This window comes from Neolamprologus multifasciatus, chromosome 5 (genome assembly GCF_963576455.1).
Source record: "Neolamprologus multifasciatus chromosome 5, fNeoMul1.2, whole genome shotgun sequence".
NCBI lineage: Eukaryota > Metazoa > Chordata > Actinopteri > Cichliformes > Cichlidae > Neolamprologus > Neolamprologus multifasciatus.
In genome coordinates, this window is record NC_140443.1 from 29,874,491 (window position 1) to 29,899,892 (window position 25,402).

General features: G+C 41.9%; 2 protein-coding genes across 10 annotated transcripts in view; both read left to right on the forward strand.

Annotated features, from left to right (window-relative positions):
• sulf2a (sulfatase 2a) overlaps positions 1-23,801 on the forward strand; it is a 49,498-nt gene extending 25,697 nt beyond the window's left edge. For 7 of the 8 annotated variants that reach the window (XM_085161297.1, XM_085161294.1, XM_085161293.1 and 4 more), the window contains 20 exons: positions 10,399-10,665; positions 11,406-11,645; positions 11,779-11,930; positions 12,872-13,041; positions 14,517-14,667; positions 14,911-15,086; positions 15,201-15,329; positions 15,601-15,657; positions 15,799-15,928; positions 16,315-16,522; positions 16,895-17,150; positions 17,335-17,431; positions 17,541-17,635; positions 17,713-17,772; positions 17,858-18,024; positions 18,213-18,355; positions 18,499-18,607; positions 18,699-18,732; positions 19,209-19,262; positions 19,628-23,801. In XM_085161297.1, the coding sequence (XP_085017423.1) occupies positions 10,470-10,665; positions 11,406-11,645; positions 11,779-11,930; positions 12,872-13,041; positions 14,517-14,667; positions 14,911-15,086; positions 15,201-15,329; positions 15,601-15,657; positions 15,799-15,928; positions 16,315-16,522; positions 16,895-17,150; positions 17,335-17,431; positions 17,541-17,635; positions 17,713-17,772; positions 17,858-18,024; positions 18,213-18,355; positions 18,499-18,607; positions 18,699-18,732; positions 19,209-19,262; positions 19,628-19,658 (2,655 nt within the window). In that variant the 5' untranslated portion in view covers positions 10,399-10,469 and the 3' untranslated portion in view covers positions 19,659-23,801. The remainder of the gene's footprint in view (positions 1-10,398; positions 10,666-11,405; positions 11,646-11,778; positions 11,931-12,871; positions 13,042-14,516; positions 14,668-14,910; positions 15,087-15,200; positions 15,330-15,600; positions 15,658-15,798; positions 15,929-16,314; positions 16,523-16,894; positions 17,151-17,334; positions 17,432-17,540; positions 17,636-17,712; positions 17,773-17,857; positions 18,025-18,212; positions 18,356-18,498; positions 18,608-18,698; positions 18,733-19,208; positions 19,263-19,627) is intronic. The other variant, XM_085161299.1, reaches the window with a different exon arrangement.
• Positions 23,506-25,402, forward strand: part of arhgap46a (Rho GTPase activating protein 46a) — a 31,480-nt gene continuing 29,583 nt past the window's right edge. For both annotated transcript variants that reach the window (XM_085161283.1, XM_085161284.1), the window contains exon 1: positions 23,506-23,648. In XM_085161283.1, coding sequence (XP_085017409.1) covers positions 23,635-23,648 — 14 coding nt within the window. In that variant the 5' untranslated portion in view covers positions 23,506-23,634. The remainder of the gene's footprint in view (positions 23,649-25,402) is intronic.

Consider the following 25,402-nt stretch of genomic DNA (forward strand, 5'->3'; position numbering starts at 1 on the left):
ATAGACTGTGTGTGTAGAGAGTGTGGAGTTACACACACTGCGGTCTCAACCGTGGCTTGTTTGTTTGCAATGCATGAGTATTTTCTGTGTTGGTTTTTCTGTGTTACCAGAGCTGATGTTTACACAGACAGACACAGATGTTTGCATTTAAACTGAACCAAAAACAAAGAGTTTGCTTAAAAAGAAACACTCTGTGAACTGTGTTGTTACAGAGGAAAAACATTCCGGGTTTGGGCATGTAGCCTAAGATTCCTGCTGGGAAAACCATAAGCAATGAATGGCACTCTGTGGTGATTTCCAAGTAGAGCAAATGGGGGGGGGAATATAAGTGACCATACATAGAAAGCCTCTGTAATTCAGATCATTGTGTGGAGATCTCCCCTCTGTGCTCTAGTCCTAACCCCCTGTGTGGTTCCGATAGGGGAGGGAGGGATAAGCCAGTAATCCACTGACAAAGGGGCCAGGAGAAAGCCAGCTAGCAAAGGTGGGGGGGGTAAGGACAGAGAATGGGAGGAGTGAAGAAGTAAAGAAGCATTTGTTACCTCTCAAAGTCCCAAGGGTGTGCTTAACTCCAGATAAGATGGTCCTCACCATGCTCACCGATCCTGGCCATCCCCATGCTGTGTAGGGCCTCTTTGAATAGTTAAGAGCCATTGTTTATCAGTTAAGTAAAAGATTGGCAAGTCTACAGAAGTGATTACTCCAGCAGCAGCTCAACTGTAACTTCCTACTAGCGTATTGATTTATCTGAGCTGTCTTTAATTTATTCAGCTGGTGGCCGGCAGTTGTTTACTGAAAGTTGAAACTGATATTGTCCTTAATCATCATTAAGTCTGGGCCATAAAGAGAGGGAGAAGTCCCCACTGCCGCTGCTAATTTGATAATAGGACAGGAACGGCATGTAATTAAAAGACAACAGATGACAGCTTAAAACCTGTGAGTCCAGTGGAACAAGATGTGTGCAACTCATAAACCAAAGGCGCACAACCTTATTTAGAAAAATAACAGCAACATACTTTCAGCAGATAATTATCACTGTGGGAATCTCAATATTGTTCTCATCAAGGCTTTTTAGTACTATGGAATTCTTAGCAGACCACGTTGCGGATTGATGTTAGATTTTTCAATGCTGCAGCAGTTACACAATGTCATACAGAAGTCATTTGGCTGCTCTGAAGTCTCAGTGAGGTATTTAGGTTGGTGGAACAATGGCCCCCGGCTGATTTGTCCGTTATCCATTTAGCTGAGATGTGACACACTGTAGGGGGGCTTTGCCACTGGTCAATAAGTGCCAATAAGAAACAGTCATCACTCAGCGGGCTGCCCTGTCCACCAGCGTGCTCACTTGTTTCAGCTGTCAACCCCCGTGTCAAAGGAGCTAGCGACTGAGCCGCTCTTTCGGATGCATCACAAATGGCTTTCCCATATACAAACCTGAATAGGACAGGAAAGGCAAGGACACTCAGAGACTGCAAAGCAGGGCGATTTTCCCTCAGACATCTGAATAAACCCATCTGAAGTGAAAAAAGCTACGTATTTGCAAAACACCATTGACAGTTGCTCATTCTCTCAATCTTAAGTCCCTGGAGGTGGGGCCGTGGGGGGTTGAACTCAAGTCAGGGACAATCGTGGCTCTGTTTGTGTTTTCTCTAACACCTCCGTGTTCTCTTTGGGCTCTCATGGAGCGTACCGCAGGGGTGCATGAGAGGAGGGGTAAGTGCCGTGACCCTGAAATGGTCCCTGACTGGAGCCCCTCAAAAAATCCTGCAGACCACCACGCTAGCCTTACATGCCACCCGGTTGCTGCTGGAAACAAAGAGCAAAGTGAACATGTGTGAATCAAAGTGAAAAGTAGCATCTTAAGAGTTCAAGAGTGAATCTGGTTAATAAAGAAATCCTCACTGCAGTAGGTTTTTATTTGTGGTGTGGCTGAGTCCATTATGGGGAAGATCTTCACTGATTTAGTTTGATAAACCCTGAGGAGACCAAAAGGTAGACGGTAGATATGTGATGTCCCTGTAATGCCTTTGAGAACAATACAACAATATGATTCTGTTCGTTTCCTCCAGATTCAGAGATAATTAGCCTAACTGTTGTTTTCCTTTTATGTCCCCTCACTGGAAAGAGAAGTTTGAAGTCTGATACACACAGTGCGGGTGTGTTTGTGTGTCTACCGCTCAGTCTATGTGTGCGCGTGTGAGACGTTGTGTGTACTTTTATAGTCAACAGAGCAGAGTCTGTCAGAGCTCTTTGTTCTCCGGCGAGAACACATCATGACTGGGCCTTTTGTCTGAACTGACACCATCATACAGTCTCTTTTTCTACCTCGCTCTCTTTCGTCTTCCTCTCTCTCTCCTCCACCCTCTTATTTTTTTCCAGCAAACTATTCACCCACCTTCCCATCACTTTCTCCCTCACGCATTGAAACCATTTAAAAGATAATGGGCCCTGTGGATTATGGAGGTATGGAGATGATTTTTTTCCCCTTGTGTCTGTCTGGGTGCTTTAGCTTTGTGAGGAAGTCAGAGTATAGCGTGACTACCAGAAAATGACTACTGAGGGCAGGTTTTTTTGCATTTATAATTTATTGCCGTCTTTATTTGTTACCCTACATTTATGTAACTTTTACTTAGGGCCAAAATTTAAACATCACAGCGTGGCAACCACCAGATAAAGCTGTTCAATGTCTCTGTCTGCAAGCATGGGGAGTAATTGGCCACCTCCAGCATCTACGTTCCTTCTGTGAAGACTTTCCAGGAGGTTTGATAACCTGGCATGAGCGTGAGGTCACTGATAAAGTGCAACTTACATAGATGTAGCTTTCTGAAAAGACCCAAAAACTCTAATATTTACTCCACTACCCCCAACACTGCTGTAAAAACATGAACGACTCCGACACAAGTGGGGCTTTTCTCCCTCAGAAGTAGGTCTGGGGTCTTTTTTGTTCAGTCTTTTTGCTTGTTTGTTTTTTTAATTCCCCAATTCTGAATTATGCATTTATACAACCAGTGAAGGTTGTGAGGTAAAGATAATTATCTCTGACACACTCACAGTGGTGTTATCTCAGTTAGCAGCTACACAGTGTCTCACTTTGTGCACGCTCAGGCAGGACGATCACCACGAAGAAGGAAAAAGTATGAAAGTGATAGAAACAGTTTCTTGCAAAGTATTTTATTCTTGTTTTGTTAATGTACAATGAAATTTATCCTTTTGGCTGTAGCATTTATAGCGCTGCCTCACTGTCTCTGTGTGAGGGGAAGTTGTGAAAAGCAAGGTGGAAAGTAACCAGGTGAAAGCTGCATGAACCGGCGTGGTTCTGTAAAACTTGGATGCAGAAATTGAGCAGTTGTTTGTTAGATGCGTCAGAATAAAACTACACATAATCGCACAACTAATGTTGTGTTACACAGGATGTGTAGCTACTTTCTGCACAGGGTTGTGCAAGGTGTGCAGGAAAGGTTGCTAGGGCTCGTAGCATTAGCCTGACTCAGCAAACGAATCTGACTTTATTTTGTACACAGTGGGAGGTGGCACACATTTCAGTAGTTAAAAATGTGATTATTGAAGTGATTAATGGTTTTAAGATGACTTTTAAATATGCAATGTTTGTATGACCAATATTTAATTGGTTTTGTGTCCAATTTTGGATATTTTCTGTGTGCTTTTGTCATACAGTCAGATTTTTTTTCTCTGTTTTAAACACTATTAAATTAGTTGCATCCTTACTGGAAGTGGGCAAGAACAACAGAGGACAGCAGTGTGAATCATGTCTGTGTTTACTCAGCAGCCATAATCTTTTAATGAGAAATGTTGTTGATAATTAGTGAGAAAATTGGGGAATAATTATTTGAAAATGATGCAGAATGCCTGAGAGTTTCATTGTGTTATATTTTAGTATGTGCTCTTCGATTTTTTTCAGTTTTGCTTTATATGTGTATTTTTTCTGCATCGCTTAATTTACACCATAAACAGATGTAGAAAAAATGCAGTTCACCAGAATACAGGAAATGAAGTGCATGTTGCTCCAAATTTGTGGAAGAAAATCCAAGAACTCTTTGTTAATGTGTTGCTTCTGATAGTCAGCCCAACCCTACCCTGTACCGAGTTCTCCTGAAGGCCTTGGATTTGGGTTGATATCAGAGGTCTGTGTAAACCAGTGAGGTTGTCCTAAAACATATAAGAAAACTGTTCATTTATCCACATGGCTACAAATATAGTTATTGTACTTGTATAGCATTCGATATGTTTTCTATAAAGAAAACACTTGTTAGTGAGTGTGAGGCAGAGAGAGAGATTTCCAGACAGAGCACATCACCACTTCACCTCTTCCCCTGGAGCCGCAGACTCACTGCAGGATTAATGATGTGTTAAGTGCTAAATTTACACACATTCATATTTCAACATTTAGGCAGCACATTCCACATGGCATTAAAGGTGAGGGGAGAATATTATGTGTTAACAAGAGAAGAAACACAAATCTGAAGACAAACAGTTTAAGTGCAGAAATAAATATTTCACACTTGGGTCACTTCATCGCTGCAGAAATCAAATGTTCTCACTTTTAAAGTCTAACCACTGGTCTTTTGTGTCTGCGTATTCAAACAGAAAATTGCTGTGCAGGTTCTGACTGTCATCTTAAAATGTCTGCAGTGTGCCGAGCTTATCGGAACCTGAGGGAAATCTAAATTAAATCTTCTCAGTGAATAGGATCAGCCTCTGCATTATCTCTTGTCATTCTCAACGATTAAAGTTAGTTATTAGGAAGTAAAGGCACATTCATCAGAAGAATGTGTGGGCTCTATTTTAAACCAAGGAGCTGCTGGAGAGTTATTGAATATGATTTCAGGGTTATCAGCGAAGCACTGAGAGTTTTGACCAGTGGTGGATTGTGACATAGTAAAGAGGCATTGTTTTTGGATGTCATTGCATTGGTATCAGTTGTTAGTTTGGAGGTCAGTGTTGGAAAAAGATTGTCTGGGGTCACAGCTGTGCTACGGGGAATCAAGAGTCAAGACCTTCTGCTCCAAAAAAATGACAACAAGTTGTGACTACGTAAAATCCACATTTTTACTTTTACTGTCAAATCAGAGTTCATAGAGACATAAAACAGCTGACAGGGGAAAGCAGCATTCTGTCTTATAGAATGAATTATGAGAGTCTGATACCACGATTAGTCTCAGCTTGACGAAGGATCTATATACAGGTTTTTAAACATGAGCAGCAAACACTTTGATATGGAACAATTTAGCTGAGCAACATTCTCCATTTGTGTGTTGCTTGCTTAGCTGTTCTGTGGGTTTTAGCTGTTCTCTCGCTATGAAATCGTTGCATCTACATTTAGAAAGAGGCGAGTGCAGCCCAGAGCCTTCAGCTAATGGTTGCAGAAAACAACCAAAGCATTCTGTTATGTACCTAATTTCATCTAACCCACTGTTTTTTGTTTTTTCCTCTCATTTCCCTTGCTCTCTGATTCACCATGTATAGTAACCCTCAGTCACCCTCAATGTGTTTCATAAAGGGGAGCAGAGAAGGCAAACACTCCTTCACATTAATCTGATCACGCTCCAAAGTGTTGGCTTCGTGTCTGAATGAGCACCCTATCACTTTTCCGCAAAAGTTGCGATGGCCTTTTTAGTAGTTCAGCACTAGGAACATTTACTTATCTGTTAATGCCACAAGTCTGAACTGCATGCTGTCACATTAATAGATGGATATACACAAGACAGCACAAGACAAAGACGCAAATAGCTCTCTCCATCACTGTCACTGAATAAAGGAAGGAACATTAACGTGAAAGTGACCCATCTGATTACGTGAACGCATCGCTTTAACGTGCGGAGGAAGCCACACACACGAAGTTTCACATAGTTGAGCAGTGGAGTTAATGACAGTTCATTAAGACATTTCATTGGACTTTAAACTGGCTCACTCACTTGTTTATTTCGGTCTCCAGTAGTTCTGAAAGTCATATACCAAATAGCACCTTTAACTGTACAAGTTTAATTTTCATGACCAAAATCTTACCTTAGCCTTATTAGTTACATTTGCACGGTTGGGTGTCTACAGTGTTTTGTAATAATAATAATAATATATTAAGACTGCATGTGAAAACAGCCGATTTAACTCCTCAGTCACCATTTTCAAGTTGAGTAGAGACAAAATGCATAGAGAAAGGGGCGTGGGTGTTGAACCTACACTGATAAAGTGATCGTAAGCATAAGAATTGTAGTGCTGCTAGATTTCTAAATAAGCCCAGGTCAGCATATCAACTTGAAAGATGATGTAATATATCAGTACTTCTTTTACAGATTGATTGTGCTGCCATCAAATTCCACAAAAGTCAGTTGCTGTAGCTCCACCAATACCTCAAATGCAGGGTTAAATAATTTTCCCAAATCTGATGGTGGAACAGAGATTTGCAGAGAATAATAGATTAAGGAATGGAGACGGACCGTGGCTTCTTATTATCATGAAAAAAACATTCCATACTGTATTGAGAATCACAATCCCCTCCTTCCACTGGCACGCACGCCGTCGTGCACGCACGCACACAAGCGCAAACTTCCCTGAGAGAATGTTACTCTCACGTAGATGCATGCCGTTGCAGAATTAGCATCTGAATACCAACTTTTGTTGGTAAATGCAAGGGTCCTTGGAGATTTTGCACATTCTGTTCAGAGCTAGGCAGGCCAGTGGGAACAAAGTCACACATTAGCAAAGCCCTGCCAGGCTCAATTATGACCAAAGGGATTGGCTTGATAGTGTTTCAGCGGGCCACATTCAGCAATGGATGTGTCTATTTAAACATTCCTGGCCACTTCATTTATGTTTTTCAGCACCGTAGATGGCAAATTCCTCTGTCAAGAACGAGGCAGAGGACAATATGGCGGTTCTCTGCGACACATCCTGTTTTATTCTGCTCTGTTTTATATGGCAGCCTTGGCCTATGAATCTAGTTTTCGTGTTTTGTGAAGATCTGTCTGCAGTGGAAGTGCTCGCGCTTTGTTCTCTCCAGACTATATGCCTAGAGTTTTTTTCCCCCTGCCTCGCAGAGTCTTTTCCCCCTCAATCTTTCTCTGTCTAAGAACATTGGCGATAAAGAAACCAGGAGCCTGACTTTAAGCTTGTGGGCTTTCGCCTCCATATTTTATTGGCATTATGAGCACAGCTGATTAAATTGCAAGTGTACGCCATGGCTCGTCCTCCTTCAATATGTAATAAATGTCTTTTTTTTCCTCGGTTTTCTCATATTCTGTCTGTGTTTTGTGCCTTCTCGGGGGATCGCAGATTGGATGAATCATACTTTGTGCCTGTTTCAAAGCCCAAGGTGTTTTATTTATAGGGGAAAAGTACATTAACGCCTCTGCAAAGTCTTTGGAAGATTTATCAAGTACTCTCCCAGCTTCCACCCTGCCTCACTTGAACTGTGACAGACCTAGTAAAGTACAGCTGTGAGTTGCCGGGCAGTGTAACATATCTGCCTGCCGATCCGGTTTCTGTTTTTGTCCCTCCACTCTTGCTACCGTCTTACCATCATGCCCATGCTATGACATGGCCGGCTCTGTTGTCACTACATTTATAATTCAGTCTTATCAATAAAAGATGCGCGGCATTAAGTTTTTATCTGGTGATGCAGTGCTGCTGTCTCTTAAAGCCTCTTTACAAGCGAATGACTGAAGAGCAAAACTTTCCCTCTGTGCTCTGACTTTCAGGCATCGCTTGGCATTAGTATAACCTTAGATGATCCTTGTTCTTTATACATGCTTTTAGAAGCTTATTCCCTATGATCTCATATTCTGCTAGCTTACTCCCACAGCCTTCCTCTGTAAGCCCCCAGCCTTTAATGAGTTTTGCTGAGAGTTATATTTACTCAAGTTGTCTTGTGCTTCTGTCTAAATGGCAAAATTTCTTCTTTCATTCTGTCTTATCGGGCTGAATCAGCATTGTTGTTTTGCAGCCCACTTAGTACAAAGAGCTGATGTGGGCAGATCTCTGTCAGGAAAACGAGCTTACAGTTTACAGACACAACATGGCCTGCCTCGCATTATGAATGCGTATAAGCCAACACGGTCATGTTGTTCCTTAACTGTCGTCCATCTGTTTTTTCCACACGTCTTCAAGGTGCGATGTCTTCTGTCTGTTTGGAGGTTATGGTTCCGTCTGCTTTTTCTTTGGGTTTCATGTAGCATCTACCACCCGAAGAGATAAACAATACGAGCAGATAAAAGACAGACAGAGGGAGAGCAAGCTGGAAAGAAAGAACCGTGTGTGTCGGTTAGAGCTGATAAAAGCCTGAAAATCCAATTAGTTCTCAGTATCGGGGCAAAGGAGGAAGCCTCACGGGAGTAATGTCAGGAAATATCCACCACCATAGCATGACAATAACACAACATTTACATACTTGGCTATTGATAGAGCAGCGTGAAAAATCTAACTGGATGTTTTCTTGCAAGTCAGGACTATATTTGGTAGCCTTCCCTGATGGCTTTTGCCCACATCAGCTTTTTAAACAGATAAACAACTATCAAAGGCAAGCATTGTACCTACTACACCACAAGCCACCCTGAAAAGAGGAGCCAGTAGGCAGAGGATGATTTTAATTTTTCAACATACTGAATCTCTTCTTTATTCTCTTTAGATGTCCTGGAAATGATTTTGGTGATGACGTTTGCACTACTGAATGCAGACAGCGTTGGTTAAATGTGTGTCCTTTCAGCAGGTTTCTTCCCCCCCCCCCCCCCCCCCCCCCCTTTATTATGGTTTCCCTCGTTGCTGGTGCCTTCTTTTCATACACTGCCAGAAATGAAAGAGGTATGGAGGCAAGGAGGGAACATGAGAAGGAAGCGGGGACAATTCAGAAAAGCACAGAGCCCCAAGTTAGAGCTCATGTGCTCCTCCTGGGAAGAACCGCATACCCTGGGTTAGAAGAGCAGAGCAAAAACAGCTGCTGCTACATTTTAATCATGTATTGATATACTCATAGTATGTATTTGCTTGCATGAGCGTGTCGATGGAGGAAGACGGAGGACATACGAAGGTGCTGGTTTTGTATTTGTCTTTAAATGAGGACTGCTCTGGTCACAATTTCATTGTGGACTTCCCAGCACATATACCTAACCCCCACCTTCTCATGACAGCGAAACATCACAGTGGGTTGCTGTTGCTTACAAACTGTTTTTAATTACGGTCACAGGGGTGTGTAGCTGCTGATGTGTCATCATAAATTAGATGCTATTTAAACTTTATTGGGGATTTGATCAAATTGAGAACGCGCTACATTTTATAAGGCAGATTTTTGTTCCGAAAGGTTCAGATGTAAACAAAGGTGGAAAAACGATCACAACAAATATTTATTTCTTTATTTAAGGTTTTTATTCATTTCGAGACTAAATGTGATCCTCATTATACAGCGTTTTTTTTTTTTGCATGAAGATAATTAAAATGACTCTTAAATCTCGACCACTTACTGATGTGTCTTAATTAGCTACAGTGCTTGTAGCGCTTGTCAATTCTACTGTTGATTTTTCGTGAGTTCTTGCAGTCATTGTTTCTGGAGTTTTTACACTAGAAAGTCAGGTTACTGCTACTGTGGGTTTGCATGGGCACAATAACCAACAGTTGCCATGGTAAACTCTAATGGGATGTATTGTTAATGAGGAGGAGTTATTAGAAAGCTAATAGAGTTGAAGTGTAATTTTGGCAAACTGCATGTAGAGATTAATTAAGAAAAGACTATTTAACACATACTTGGCTCTAATTGTTATGTTAAATGTGTGCTCAATTTTTTTTTTGCGCAACAATGACAATAAATAGACAATGTTTTTGTGTTTTTATCTGTTTTATGAACCTTACTGTCATATCCACATTTATTCTTCTACTTTCATTTTCACACTGTGGGGATTTTCTGTTGTAGTGTGCCTTGTCTACTTATGATTTAAGGTGAACATTTCCATTAGAGTCATATTTTGTCCTCACCTTGTCACTGCGCTCAATGACCCCTGTCTTCATTTCCCTCCTCTCATCCGGTCTCTCCTTCACCTCTGCCTCACACTCCTTCACCCAACTCCTCCTTCCCCTGTTCTTCGCATTCACCCTAACCCCGTTACGATGAGGTGAGGCCCGAGCTGGGCTCCAGCCCGGGCCCATTAGCCCCAGTCTTGCAGCCATGTGCTCATCACCAGAGATCATTACAATCAGCCAATGACACCACTCTAATGCATCATTAATGATTGATTAACGAGCTGAGCTCAGCCCAAGCGGGTGCATTTGTACGGAAGAGCACCCCATAATGGTCAGGCAAGGCTTGCATCTGCTGTTTTTAACTCGTGCAGCTTTGTGTATGTGCGTGTGTTTGTATGATTTATTCTCATCAGCTTCCCTCTGTGTCCTCTTCCTCAGGCTGAGTAAGGAAGTTGCTGACTCCTCTGTGTTGAAAGAAACACTAAGGAGGTGACTGAGGAGGTGGCGTGATGGCAGAGCGGGGGCTCTCCACCCCTCTCCCTCTCCTTCTCTTTCTTGTCCTGGTGGGAGTTCTCCCTGAGATTGAGAGCTCGGGATATCTTTCCGGATATCGCCTGAGGAGTCGTTTGCAGAGGGACCGGCACATCCGCAACATCCGACCCAACGTCATTCTCATTCTCACTGATGATCAAGACATAGAACTGGGTAAAATGTTTCCATTCATCCTCTGTGATGTGCGTTTACCGTGTGATTATGCATCTGTATCTCTGCTCACTTTGTCGGGTACAGACATTTTGTCCATGTGTATCCACCAGCATCAGCAAAGGAAAGTCAGCCTAATGCTGCCTCTTGGCACCATAACAACTGGCCCACTCAAAGTCATGTGTTCCCTTTGCCAGCTCCTCTGTTGCTGGCATGAAATGAGGGCGGCCTATGGCTTCCATTGTCTGGTTGCCAAACCCTGGCCATCTCCCTACCCGCTTAAGTCTTTTAGCAGCGTATTGGGCTGGAGTGGCTGCATAATGGCCTCAGTGACATCCTTTGTCCTCCTGTGATCACCAGTGAGAAAACTCCCATTGAAAAGCAGGAATTTATGGTCAAGCATCTGTTTCCCCAAACAATCACCATCCGCCTGAAAAGCTTTTAGTACACAGGAGACCAAATGGGTTACTTTACAAAAAAAGATTTATTCTCTCATCTTATTTCCCCCCTTTCGTTTTATCTTCCCACATCCATAATGCTTTTCCCCCCTCATGGGTTATATTTATATTTTCACTCTTTACTCTATGTTCAACATCTCACTCTCTTTCCTCTTGAATGCTTTACATCCCCCTGGGTCCCTTTCATTTCAATTGCCGGCTTTTGAATCTGCTTTTACCCTCCTGTCCCCTCGTACAACCTCCCCTCCCCCCCCCTTCTCTCCCTTTCCCCCTGTTGCCTCCCAGGCTCTATGCAGGCCATGAACAAAACTCGGCACATCATGGAAAAGGGCGGCACACATTTTTCAAACGCTTTCTCCACCACGCCAATGTGCTGCCCATCCCGCTCCTCCATCCTGACGGGAAAATATGTGCATAATCACCATACCTATACCAACAACGAGAACTGCTCCTCACCCTCGTGGCAGGCCCACCACGAGCCGCACACCTTTGCTGTCCACCTCAACAACTCAGGCTACAGGACAGGTGAGCGTTGCAGAGTCCAAATCGAGCTTCAGTCGTCCCCGTTGAGTTATGAAATTCGCAAACCTGAAAAACCTGAAAATAAACCTGAAAAAGAGTACATCATTAACTTGCTGCGCACCTGTTCTTCACTCAGCCTTTTTTGGAAAGTACCTCAATGAGTACAACGGCTCCTACGTGCCTCCTGGCTGGAAGGAGTGGGTAGCATTGGTGAAAAACTCACGTTTCTACAACTACACCCTCTGCAGAAACGGTGTACGAGAGAAGCACAGCAGCGACTACACAAAGGTATTATTGCACTCTTCTGACATCAAAGAGAAAATACATGTATCTTTGCAGAATAACTATCACTGCATAACTAAAGTAAAAGTTAAGCCAAGTATCATTAGATTACATTTGTTTAGATCTTTTTTCTACTCTACCTGAGCAGCTCTTTATACAAATTGCCCCATTCACAAATTCACACGCCTTCATTCATGCATACTTTCCACATAAGTGCTTTCAAACACTTACACACATTCAGAGGGCAACTCGAGATTTGTATCTTGCCCGAGGATATTTGGCATTCAGACCAAAGCAAGGCCAGAGCGATTGAACCACCAACCCTCCGATTAGTAGATACCTCCTGAGCTACACGCACTCCAGCATTTACATAAGTGACTGTATTGACTTTTGTAATTACAAATGAAATTGACAGTTGGTTTTTATCCCTGCATGTGCTGAGATTGATACAAAATCATTTAATGAAATTTGTGAAAAGTGATGCTTTTGTTCAAATGAAAACAACAATTCAATAAGTTTAAGCAACATAATACACATGAAAATTGCACTTTAAAGTAGCTTAACAAGATGAAGGGTTAAAACAGGGGTGAGCAATCTCAGTCCACGAGGGCCGGTGTCCCTGCAGGTTTTAGATGTGTCCTTGAACCAACACAGCTGATTTAAATGGCTGAATTAGCTCCTCAACATGTCCTGAAGTTCTCCAGAGGCCTGGTAACGAACTAATCATGTGATTCAGGTGTGTTGACCCAAGGTGAGATCTAAAACCTGCAGGGACACCGGCCCTCGTGGACTGAGATTGCCCACCCCTGGGTTAAAACATTGAGCAGTTCCACTGACTCAGTATTAGTAACGTCTGGTTTTGACTCGCACAGTGCTGGTGCTCTGCTCTTTGACTCCCTCTGTCACTCACTGAGTACATGATAAATAATATTTCATGTACTTTACAGGACTATCTGACAGATGTCATTACCAACAACAGCATCGACTACTTCCGTACGTCCAAGAGGCTGTACCCTCACCGGCCTGTGTTGATGGTTCTGAGTCACGTTGCTCCACATGGTCCAGAGGACTCTGCCCCGCAGTACAGCTCCGCTTTCTCCAATGCATCACAGCACATGTAAGGAAATGAGTTAGCTTCAAATTGCCAAAACAAACTGTGACCAAGTTACGAGTTAGCAGATTGTTGCAGGTTTTCCGATGGTCTGTGATAATACATGCACAGATAATTGGCAGCTGTTTGAACAGGAGCTTTGCCTATGGGATGTAAGCGTGTTTGGTTTCAGGGGGACAAAGATAACAAGTACACAGATACATTTTTACATTTTCACATCCAGAGCTATTTGCTTGCATATGAGTCATCTGTGCATTCAGGCTGCTTCTATGACCCAGGATCACACAAATTCCATAATCTCGACTCAATCTCATCCTCCTCTGCCTGAATGTTGTTGGCAGCCGATGCCTTTCCTTCCACTGCCAATGCTTTGCTCCAGTTTATTTGGCTCGTGCATTGTTCACATTAGTGGTACCACCGTAATGAGACCTGCTAATTTGTAGCATTTTGTCAGTGGTACAAGAAGAGAGGAATGATGTATGTATAGAGCTTAAGTAATGATGAAGCCATGTGCACACACAAACACAAAACACAAAAACATTATTTTCTTCCTGACCCTTTGTGCTCACTGGCTGCCTAGTGCTGCTAGCTAATGGCAGAGCTGCTATTGGCCTCTAGAGATGTAGCCAAGGCCAGTAATGAGACTCCAATTTCTACCCCCTCACACCATCCTGCTGCTTCATCTAATCCCTCCAGCACCATTAACCTGTGCCACACAAGCTTTAAACACATAGAATATTCTGAAAATTCAGCCCTAGTGTCTTTGTGCAAACTTTTAATTGCTCTTTCTCCATAAATTTCCTCTCCCTCGGGTGATGTTTTCTGTGAGAGCCTTCTCTGGCTATTTTCTCACTCCATCTCCCTCTGTCCTTATCAACCACACTAAGAGAGAGAAAGGCGGTAAAAGTCCTGCACTCCTCCAGTGGTAAACCTTCTTCTCACCTTGGCACATTGCAGACACATCTTCACAGTACATTAGATTTCTCGCTGCAGAATAAGCTTCGGGACATTAGCATTTCTTAAAAGCCAAATCGATCCACTTTAAACATTAAAGGTATTTTCTTTTAGGATCTCATTAGCTATTTAGCAGTTTTTATTCCCAAATACAGTTCTGTATGGCTTGGAGTTAAATATTGATCAAACTGGGCTCACTGTGTGCAGACCTATTGATTGCATTTTACATGGTTTATGTAACCTCCACTTTAGCATTCCATAAACAGTTTTCTGGCTACTTTGGGGAAAAAGGATTGGAGACATTAGCCAACACAGGAAGAAAATGTTGCTGTGAATGCATGCGTTTTGGTTCTATGATTCACTTTACAGCTAAAGAATATGGAAACATCTCTGTGCAAATGTACGGTGACTAGTACAAAAACAACTCTGTCTCCTTTAAAATGTAAGTAGAATTGGTATAAGTGAAATGCTTCTTACACCACATAAGTTCAAGCTTCAAGCTTTTTTGCTGTTATCTTTCATTTTAGAACCCCCAGCTACAATTATGCCCCTAACCCAGACAAGCACTGGATCCTACGCTACACTGGACCTATGAAGCCTGTCCACATGCAGTTCACTAACATGCTTCAGCGCAGGAGGATGCAGACTCTGCTGTCGGTGGATGACAGTGTGGAGAAGGTATTCAGACAAGCAGACAGACATATGCTTAAACACAGACACACACACACATTTCATCTGACAGCCTTAAATCCTGGGAGATCTGTGCTTGTTCTGACTGGGACTGTATAATGTATTCACTGACACACTTGGTAAATTGTTCAATCCTCCTTTCCCACAATCTGGCACAAGAGACTTGAGCTATCAAACAGAAGTAAAACTTTTCACACTGTGTGAGTGTTCAATGAACTATATCCTCCGTAGGTGTACAACATGTTGGTGGAGACAGGTGAACTGGACAACACGTACATCATTTACACCTCAGACCACGGCTACCATATTGGCCAGTTTGGTCTCGTGAAGGGCAAATCAATGCCTTATGAGTTTGATATCCGTGTACCCTTCTACATTCGAGGACCTAATGTGGAGCAAGGTGCTGTGTAAGAGACTCGTTGTTTTTCTCTTGCATTCAGTATAGGGATAAAGGTAAATACCATTGTGACTATTTTCTTCTATCTACTTCTATAGAAAAAAATGTTCTTGTTGTCCTGCAGTAATCCTCACATAGTATTGAACATTGACCTGGCACCAACTCTGCTGGACATGGCTGGTGTTGATATCCCTGCAGAAATGGACGGCAAGTCTATCCTCAAGCTGCTAGACACAGACCGACCAGTCAATAGGTGAATACCTACTTTACTTTATAAACTCAGTATCTTCGTATTCTGTATGCGTTTTTTGAATTTTAAATACAAGGAATGTGTCAAAAAGGTTGAAAGTTGAACTCTGTTTATTTCATGGGCATAATGAAATCTGCAATCCAACCATAAAAATGGAACACCACTTTCTTCTCAGTGCCATGCAAGGATGACATTTAAAATAGAGTACATGTTTATCCTGTGCAAATATCACAAAGTGGTTTAACAGGATTTCTGAAAACGTCTCATCTTACAGGTTCCAGTTGAGCAGGAAGGGTAAAACATGGAGAGATTCTTTCCTCGTGGAGAGAGGGTATGTTTTATTGTAATTTATTATCTTTTGTGAAAACTGTTGCCAAACCAGGAATTGTCCTCTAGCAACATGAGACTTCTTGTCTGGTTGGCTGAAGAAAAAAAACTCATTTTCTGTTTTTTTGTTTGTCTGTGCTTTCAGGAAGCCTCCGCACAAGAGGGCCGATGGGAAGGAAATGGCCCAGGAAGAGAACTTCCTGCCAAAATATCAGAGGGTGAAGGACCTGTGCCAAAAAGAAGAGTACCAGACCTCCTGCCAGCAGCCAGGACAGGTACTTGACCTGTAAGATCTAGAACAGAGAGGTTAATGAAGTCTGAATAGAACAAAATTAAGAGATAATTAACATTCTGGTTGCAATCTGCCGAGTTATCTGCAGTCATTGTATGTTTCATCGAACATAAAAGTCTCTTTCTTAATCCTCCAAAAATGAAGAGCATGTGCACGTGTGTATAAAGAGCTTTCCAGTTTGAATAAGACTCATAAAAGGCTCATCCCAGAAGATTAATATTATTACTGCTCAGCTTGAATATGCCTTGTGCTCATTTAGATGTCTGTGATTTTTATCATCATGCTATAAAGACTGGGTCAAAATTATGTTATACTCTATAAAATCTCAAAGACCTGTGTTAATCCATATTTCCCCGTGCCTTCTTTCAGAAGTGGCAGTGTGTGGAGGACCCGACTGGCAAGCTGAGGCTGTATAAGTGCAAGGGCATGGCTAGTCTCTTTGCCCCACGTATGCAGGCTCTGATGGCCAGAGGTGCCTCACAGCTGTCTCTCACATCCAGCTCTGACAGCTGTGACTGCAGCGATTCCGACTTCAAACCATCCATCATGAAGAGGAAGAGGCTTCTCACCAAAAAGAGTCAGTTCCTGTTGTCGCTTACATTGTTGTCATTGCTATAAATAGATGCTTTTGTTTAGAAAGAAACTTTTCTTTACTTTGAATCGTCCTTGCAGTAGCCTATGAAGCTTTCCAAATGGGGCCATTTATCTCAAGCGAAAATAACCAGCTTTTGAAGTATTCATGAGACCAGAAGGATATGTCAGTGCTGCCATCAAGTGGCAGAATAGACAGAACAGACAAATTACCAATTAAATAGCAGAAGCTTGTAAAGGATTCCCAGAATATGATACAACTTGATTTATATCAGTCTGTTTAGTTGCTGTTATGTCATCTATCCTGACATAAAGAATCAAAAACACGTCTTACATTAATCTGTCTCGTCTTCTGCAGAGATAAAGTCCAGTAAGGGTACAACTAGGAAGCGTTGGGCCCGCTCTATATCATTTGAGCTGGGCGGTGACCTGTATGCTGTAGACCTAGAAAAAGGCTACTGGCCACTGGGGTCCAGGAACAACAGCTGGGCCAGAGACAGGAGGAGAGGAGTGAATGAGGAAGACAATGAAGAGTTCAGTGGCATGGAAGTGACAGTCAAACCCACCACCAGCAACAAACTTGCAACACCTGCTGCTATTAAAGTCACATATAGGTGCGTGCGTGTGTGTGTGTGTACATTGTTCTACATGAATGTGTAATGTTCCTGAGGTAAAAGACAGAAATCAACTGTTAGAATATATATATATATATATATATATATATATATATATATATATATATATATATATATATATATATATATATATATATATATATATTGTTGCTGTGCCCACCAGATGCTCCATTCTTATGAATGACACAGTTAAATGTGATGGAGGCCTCTATAAGTCCCTTCAAGCATGGAAAGACCACAAATTGCACATAGAGCACGAGGTACTGTTCCTTTTTGCTTTTTTAAAAAAACTTGTTATATTTAATACATATTGTAGGTTATTTATAGCCTGTGGTGTCTAATTAGATTTGGGGCAACTTTCCTTTTTAGATCGAAACCTTGCAGACAAAAATCAAGAACTTGCGTGAGGTCAAAGGTCATTTAAAAAACGTGCGACCAGAGGAATGTCAGTGCGACAGTCCTAGGTGAGAGAATTTAAGGGTGACAGATAAGCACCAACACAGAGATTCAGGTAATCTGACAGCTGACTTTGTCTTTTCAGTTATCTCACTACGAATAAGGAGACTTTCCAACTTAATGCAGGACGAATGCTCTCACTCAGGTAAAACGCATAACCCTCGTTTACTGTGTAGTGATTTTGAATTCGTCACTCAGGCTAGTTGTGACGTATGTTTTGTATTTATTAGAATGCCATCAAAGCAGAAGACTCAGTGGTTGCAGAAGGAGCAGAAACGCAGAAAGAAACTACGGAAATTCCTCAAGAGGCTTCAGAACAACGACACGTGCAGCATGCCCGGCCTGACCTGCTTCACACATGACAACCATCATTGGCAGACTGCTCCCTTCTGGACAAGTGAGGGATAGTCTATGGATTTAGCAAGTTGTTTAAAGAGTATCGTGGTGGAACATACCTCTTGGTTCTGGCACTATTTTCCTGAGCAGAAATGATGACAACAATATTTTGAATCACGTTTTTCAAACCCTTGTTTTCCACTCTCACCCCTCCCTTCCTTATAAACTCCCCCTTCCTCTGATCCTCAGTGGGTCCATTCTGTGCATGCACCAGTGCCAACAACAACACATACTGGTGCCTCAGGACCATCAATGACACACACAATTTCCTGTTCTGTGAATTTGCTACGGGCTTCCTGGAGTATTTTGACCTCAACACTGACCCGTACCAGGTATTTATTTCAACAGACACACAGAATGGCAGTTACCAATAATACGTTTAAAATAATCCCACTACATGATTCATGGTGCACATGGGATAGTTCCCAAATTTTCCAAAGTCCTTGCTGACATTTTGTCCTTATCATTCCTGCAGCTGATAAATGCTGTCAACACCCTTGACCGCAACGCTCTGAATTTGATGCATCAACAACTTATGGAATTACGGGGCTGCAAAGGACATAAGCAGTGCAGCCCAGAGAAGGGTCAGTAAAAGATCTCTGTGGTAAATATGATATATTGTAGCACCAACAGTCATTGGAAACTAAGATTAATGCTACCCCTGCTTCTTTTCAGGAGGAAAGGAGCGAAACTACTTCAGTGAATACAGGTATTTCTTCCTCTAAACAGCTTGCAGCTGATTGCTTTCACAACCATCACAGATGGAATTCAAGTTATAATATGAATTCAGAGAGGTTACTGCTGAGTCTTTGGTTATGTTTCTGCTCATTGCCAGTCATCTAGGGAGCTGAGCAAACAAAATACAGACACGTTTCTCTGAAACGGAACCTCTGAACTGCCATGGTTCCTCACTGTTGTGATTGAAGCATTGTAGCATGCAGAAGTCAAATCCAAAGAGGGCTAAAATGCAAGGCTGCTTTTCAGCTTCTGCCTTTTTGTAATCAACCCTAATTGTGTGTGTGTGTGTGTGTGTGTGTGTGTGTGTGTGTGTGCGTGTGTGTGTGGGGTTGTGTTCACGTGTGTACTTGCGTGCATCTATGTCTGTGTGTGTGTGTATACCTGTGGGTTTTGTCTTCATGCACGTGCATTGGTCCCGCGCGTGTATACGTGCTGTGCATGCTTCAGGCCAGTTCATCGCCGAAAGAGGCCAAAAGTGAAGAAGCCCTCCTCCAAATCGCTGTGAGTTTGTCATAACCCATCTGCTCCTTTGTACTCAGCCAGCATCTCCATCCAGATTTTTTAGCATGGTCAGATGACTTGACAGCATGGTGCCCTATTTACTTATTTCTGTACTCCTCTACTAATTGTATTTACATTTCCCTGCATCGCATTGCTGCACCATTTTCATTCACTCTCTCGGCTCAAATTCATTACAGCAATGCAGATATGTCATTGTCACATTGTGTTGCGTTTTCTGTTCTGTTATTGTCATTTCCTGCTTTTCCTCGCAGTGTTGGTAGGAACAGACCACAGCTGGAGCCATGTTTTCCAGTGAATGCCTCAAGCAGCGCATTTAACTTACAGTAATTGTTTCTCTTGCACAGAGGGCAGATTTGGGAAGGGTGGGTTGGTTAACCACCTGCAGCCCACAACCAACCGCATCGGCCTCCTCCAGAGAAGGAAGGAGAATGGAGAGTGCAGAAAACCCGAAGACCTCGACTTTGATAGACCATATGCTGGGATACCACTCTAAGCTGGGTTTCATTTTCGGGGGAGCTGCTCCTCATATCCTCCTACCGGGGTGTAGGAAATACTAAAGCCTACAATAAGTCTAAAGACTCAGCAATTATGTATTTTGGAACATATTTCATATCCATTTGCAAACTTTGCCACCCCCAGTTATCAGGATTGTTAACAACAACAACAACAAGATTCTGTAAATCAAGTGGAACAGTTTGGTGTCTGCAAGCCTTTCAGTATACCACTAATGCTTGTAGATAATATACAATGTCTCAGCTTTAATTAGCTGTCTTTCATGTCATATGAGACTGTGTGGAAACATGATGAGTAACACGTCACTTCTGCTGCTACACAATGATGTCGTGGCCTTGTGATGTCTCTGCGGCACATGTGGATTAGCTAACTATTTCACACTTGGAGTAACATTAAGACATATGTTGTATTCTTTCTCTGCACCAACGTGTCTGCACATGGAAGTAAAGTGGACTTAACCAACAACCAACTGCATCAAACATGTCGCCATACTCTTTTGTATTATAGTTATTCTTAACACTGATGAATGTCCTTTGTTACTACAGGTCATCCTCCTCACAACTGTGAGATCTGAGATGACCTGAGTTTGCCTGCAATGATTTAAATGCATACACAGAATTCAACAAAAGTCTCTTTATGCCCTTGAAGAGGTCTAGATTAACAACACCATCTCACAATGATACAATCCTCCAGACTACGTGACCTGTAACAGAATGTGTCATTTGTGAATGCCGTTTTACTCCTTTGTATTGTCAGTATCACACTGTAGAAGTATCCAAATAGTTTGTTCAGCTTGCTATATATGGTGCTACAAGATAACAATACAGAAGTCTGAAATCTTGCTGTACAGTACAGTATGTATTTGAATGTATGTTGTGCAATTAATATAAATGTTTACAATATTTTTTATAATACTGGAGAGGCAACCTCATTGTATGACATGAGTTGACAAAATGAACTTATAGGGAGAAATGTAGCTTGAGAAATGTCATTGTCATTGAGATTTGTATGTTTGTCCTTATTTACATCAGAAAAGCACTTAAAGGGTTCACTGTGAAGAGCTGTGCCATGTACATTAATGGACAGTATGCTTTGCGCCGGAAGAAAAACAAAACAGTGTAATACTCATTGATGTGAAGTTTACTTCTTGCATTTGTTAGCTTCTTTTCTTTTCTTTTTTTAGCCAATACTTCCTTTTAATAGAGTGCTGATAGTCAATGTGAATAAAGTGTTGTTTGACCATGAATAGGACCTGACTTTTATTTTGAAATTGTTAAGTGGTTCACTGTTTTCATGTCCAGTAGGTGTCTCTGTCTGCCCGTTTCTGTGGAGAACCTATGGTGGTGAGTGCAGTGACATGTGGAAGCTGTAACCTATTTGCTCTCAATAATGTCCCTTTCACTGTAGCATCAGGAGGGTTTGTACTTAATGTAATCTCAATAGTGGAATCCTAGCAGCTTGAGATCATTAAATTGATAGTCATAGCATTCTGATTGGCACAGTCAAGTTAACTATATTATTTCCAGTCATGTTTTGTTTAAAATGTATGTAGTTATTTTTATTTATTTATTTTTGTTATTACGATTCAGGAGGTCAACAACAAGAATTCAGAAGTTCAGAAAAGGAAACATCACATTCAGACCGCTGGCATCTCAGTCTGAATAAACATGAACGCATGCCCACTTATGCACAACTTTAATCAAACTGACAAACTAAATTTTAAAGGCGAACTAAGGTGATTTTTTTTTAGATTATTTAATAGGAAATAATATATTGTGCTCATGAATATAAGTTGATTAGTGTGTAATAATGTATTAAGGATATTAAGCCATGTAATGGTTCAGAGTGATGATCAGCATCAGGTTCAAACCAGTGGATGCCCGCGATTTAAACACAAGATGTGTTTTCATAAACTTGGAATTAAGCCATTAAAAATACACAGGAGCAGGCTCCACTTTGTGGAGGCCACCATGTTTCCCAGCCATCTTGAATACAGTGGCCGAAAAAGACATTACACCATCATTACACCTGGTGTTTGTGCCTGTACACTGGCCAACTTACATCGTTCACCTTATAAGTTACTTATTTCCCTTTCAAACAATATATGTGAACATTTGTATGTGTATATCATTGTGTATTCATCATCTTTCTTGTCTTGTTGTTTTCTCTGTCTTCTGTCTTCCCTCATTTCCACTTCATCCTCTTCCTCCTCATCTCAAACCTCGTCATCTGAATTGCAGTTAAGACTCTAACCAACACAAGCATAAACATGCTTATTTATTCTTGATACTGTCGCAATTACATATTCAACAGATTACACATGCCACTCTTCCATCTCTGGACAGCTGAGAAGACCCAGCTAAACAACAACAGCTGCTTATAAGCTAACATTTTGCTAGCTACTTTTATGCTTGACTGTCCTAAAATTCTCACTTTTCCTCTGATAAACAGCTTGATTACTTGATTAGAGCAGCAACGAAAACAGCAGTCTTACCAACAGAAAGGTTCAGGATATCCTCAACAACTCACCACTGCCATCGGACATAGTGAGCTTCACTGACCCATTGACTCCTATCAGACTCCTTCCACAAAGTTTTGCAGGCTCTTCCACAATGTATAGACGTGGACACCTGGCTGAAGAAATGGCAGGGTGAGTTATTTGTCTCATGGCAGCCACCACAGAGAATTCAGTTGTCTGCAGTTTGCAATCTACTGACATCTAGGCAAGATTTTATACAAAATAGCCACGGTATATTTTGATTTTATTATAGATTTGTGGAATTAGACAATATTATTTATTTGTCTTAAAATGTAGTTTAAGACACAGTTTAAATAACCAGATGAACAATGACAATAAAAGACTATTCTATTCTATTCTAACAGTTTCCAAAAACATTAATACGCTGCTTTTTAAGAGAAAGAACAGGATTATCCGCTTTGATACTTTGTGCAAGCAAAGCCCTTCAGTCAGACCTGCCCTACAGAAACCAGAGTCTAGGTGGAGATATTGCACTAAATTAGCCAGGTAACTTAAAAAAAAGAGCATGCAACAGCTTCTCTGGACAAAAGTTAATGAACAACAATTAGTATTACTGGCTATCGCCTGTTCTTCTGCACATGCTCTCTGTTGTGCACGATGCTGACTGTGCTGAGCGCATTGCCTGGACATGCCTTCACAGCAGTCAGAAAAAAGTGGGAGGGACTGGTCAAAGGGTGAGCCAGTGAGAATATAGATTATATATTAGACACAACTACGCTTGAATTTTCACATATGAATCGAATAATGTATTTCAGCTGTGTCAGGTAATGAAAATCTGTTGCTTGCTTGCTTGCTTAACAAACCTTCTAATAAATAGACCGCATTTGTTAAAAATAGCAGCCTTAGTTTTATTTAACTCAATATATGAAGTGAATTGAAGTTCCTGTGGAAGTTGGCACACAAAAGCCCCTCTTCTAACCTTTAACATCTTATCACTTTACTTTGTTGAGCCAGCTGAGCCCTTTAATGTTTTGGCTATCTTAAAAAAGTGCCACTTTTTCCAGAAAGCCAGTCGAAAGGCTTCAGGATGGGTGGTGTGGTGTGGAAGAGGGAGGGGAGCAGACTGGGTGGGGGTGCAGACTGGGTGGGGGTGCAGACTGGGTGACCCCCATCGCAACCTATGACTCACGTGCAGAGGCGGAGACTGCGTACAGGATTTGCCACCGGAGAGCCGTCCCGTACTACTCACTGCTCGGACAGTTCAGTGCGCTCACAAAACTAACCTTACAAGCAAGAAGACATAAAAAAAAAACCCTGTATAGTTCCTTTCGCTGGAGCCTCGTTTAAAATGTGAAGAGCATGGCCGGGACAAGGTAAGCAAACTCTTTCTTTAATTTCACAGCGGCGCGAAATGAAGTGGAGAAAGTTTAGAAGCCGCCGACGCTGAACCGGAGCAGCAGCTCGCGGGATAGTAACATTATTTTAAGCCTCTGTGGGTATTTTAAAACCTTTGAAAATAAAACATTTTTTTAAAAATCACTACCAAAGTCTGTTAGGGGTGACTTCTAAGTTTAACAGATTATTTAAACCGCGAAATGTTCTTATTCTTTTTTATTTTCGATTTTAATTATTATCTATCGTCGGTGAGTTAAAAGTAAAACATTACACTGTAGCTCGCTAACGCCTATCATGGGAAGCTAGGTGGCAAAGGTTTGACACATCCGCCCAAAGTTTTTAATTGTAGGGAGAAGCTGCAGTGTGGGGGCTGTGGTGGGAGACGGGGGCTACTTCTTAATTCTATCTAGTCTCCAAATGGGGTTCACAGGCTTAGCTCTTTGCTGTGGTTTTAGGAGCCCGGTAACCCAAAAAGAGGGCAAATGTTCCACAGTCCATTTGTTGCTCCTGTTTCTACTACTGCTGTGGCTCTCAGATTCAGCTCCACGTGTCTTAATTTCTTCGCCATCTGTTTTCACTGCAGATGTGCATTAAAACTTTGTTTAGCTTTCATCGTGTGCTTGCTTTAGTCCCCACGGTCTATTTAAAGTCACTCACTGCTTTGGCTACAGATTTTCATATGGGAACTCCTTAGTGTTGTGATACATGCAGTAAAAAGTCTAATTCCTCGTCCTGTACCTGCTGTTGAGTGCAGTCCATTAGACAGTAGCTGACGAGCAAGTTTTCGAGTCAGCTGTCATTTATATAGCCTAAAGCTGTTTATTTTGGCAGGGCATGCCAACCTGACTTCCTGGGCGCAGCAGTTTTCACCATCTCCCTGCCCAGCTGGTGCTCATCTGATGACTTTTGTTTGCATTTGCGTGGCGTTGGTGTAAATTTCTCTATCTGCTCAGCAAATTGCAAGAGATAGATGAGATACTATAACAGAGGACGGCGATGTCGTTTGGTCAAAGTTTCCATAGTTCATGAGTTTTTTCTGTGAGGTGTAGGAACCACAGTTGAAAATGAGGATGTTGTCTCGGTGCTTACTCTGCAAGCTCACAACAGTGGGCAGACAATATAGAACAAGCAACACATCCCCTTCAACAAGAGGACTCAAAACGGTGCTTTCTGCAAAGAAGAGACCGGATGTCCATCCTAGACAGACAATAGGGAAGTTTGTTTGCCTGTTGACAGGAAGTGAAGCCTCTCCTGCACTGACGGCTGCATGTTATGAGTCATGGTTTGTTAATAATCGCTGTGATTTCATTAGCTTCAACGTACACATTTCCAGCTTTCACTCCTTTCTCTGATCCCTTGAGGATCAGTGCTCTTAACACTCAGCACGCACTTTTCACCTGACTTTGATTCTCTGTGGCCTGCCACAGTAACTTTGTAATGAGGTTAAGGTGATTTGTCCAAACAAATTTATCTGTACCTGAGCAACCACTGACACTGCGAACTGTGGGGATTACAGACAGGTTTAAATCGCAAGCATCCACTGGTTTGAACCAGATGCAGATCGTCACTCAGAATCATTACGTGGCTTAATATCCTGTTGTACTTTTTAGGTCTATGACACAAATTCAAGAGTTAAAAGAGGTGAACAAGTTTATGTAACGTTAGTGAGCTAAGGTGTAACTGAAACCCACAAAGTGCAATTAACACATTGAACACAAAGAATCTGCCACGA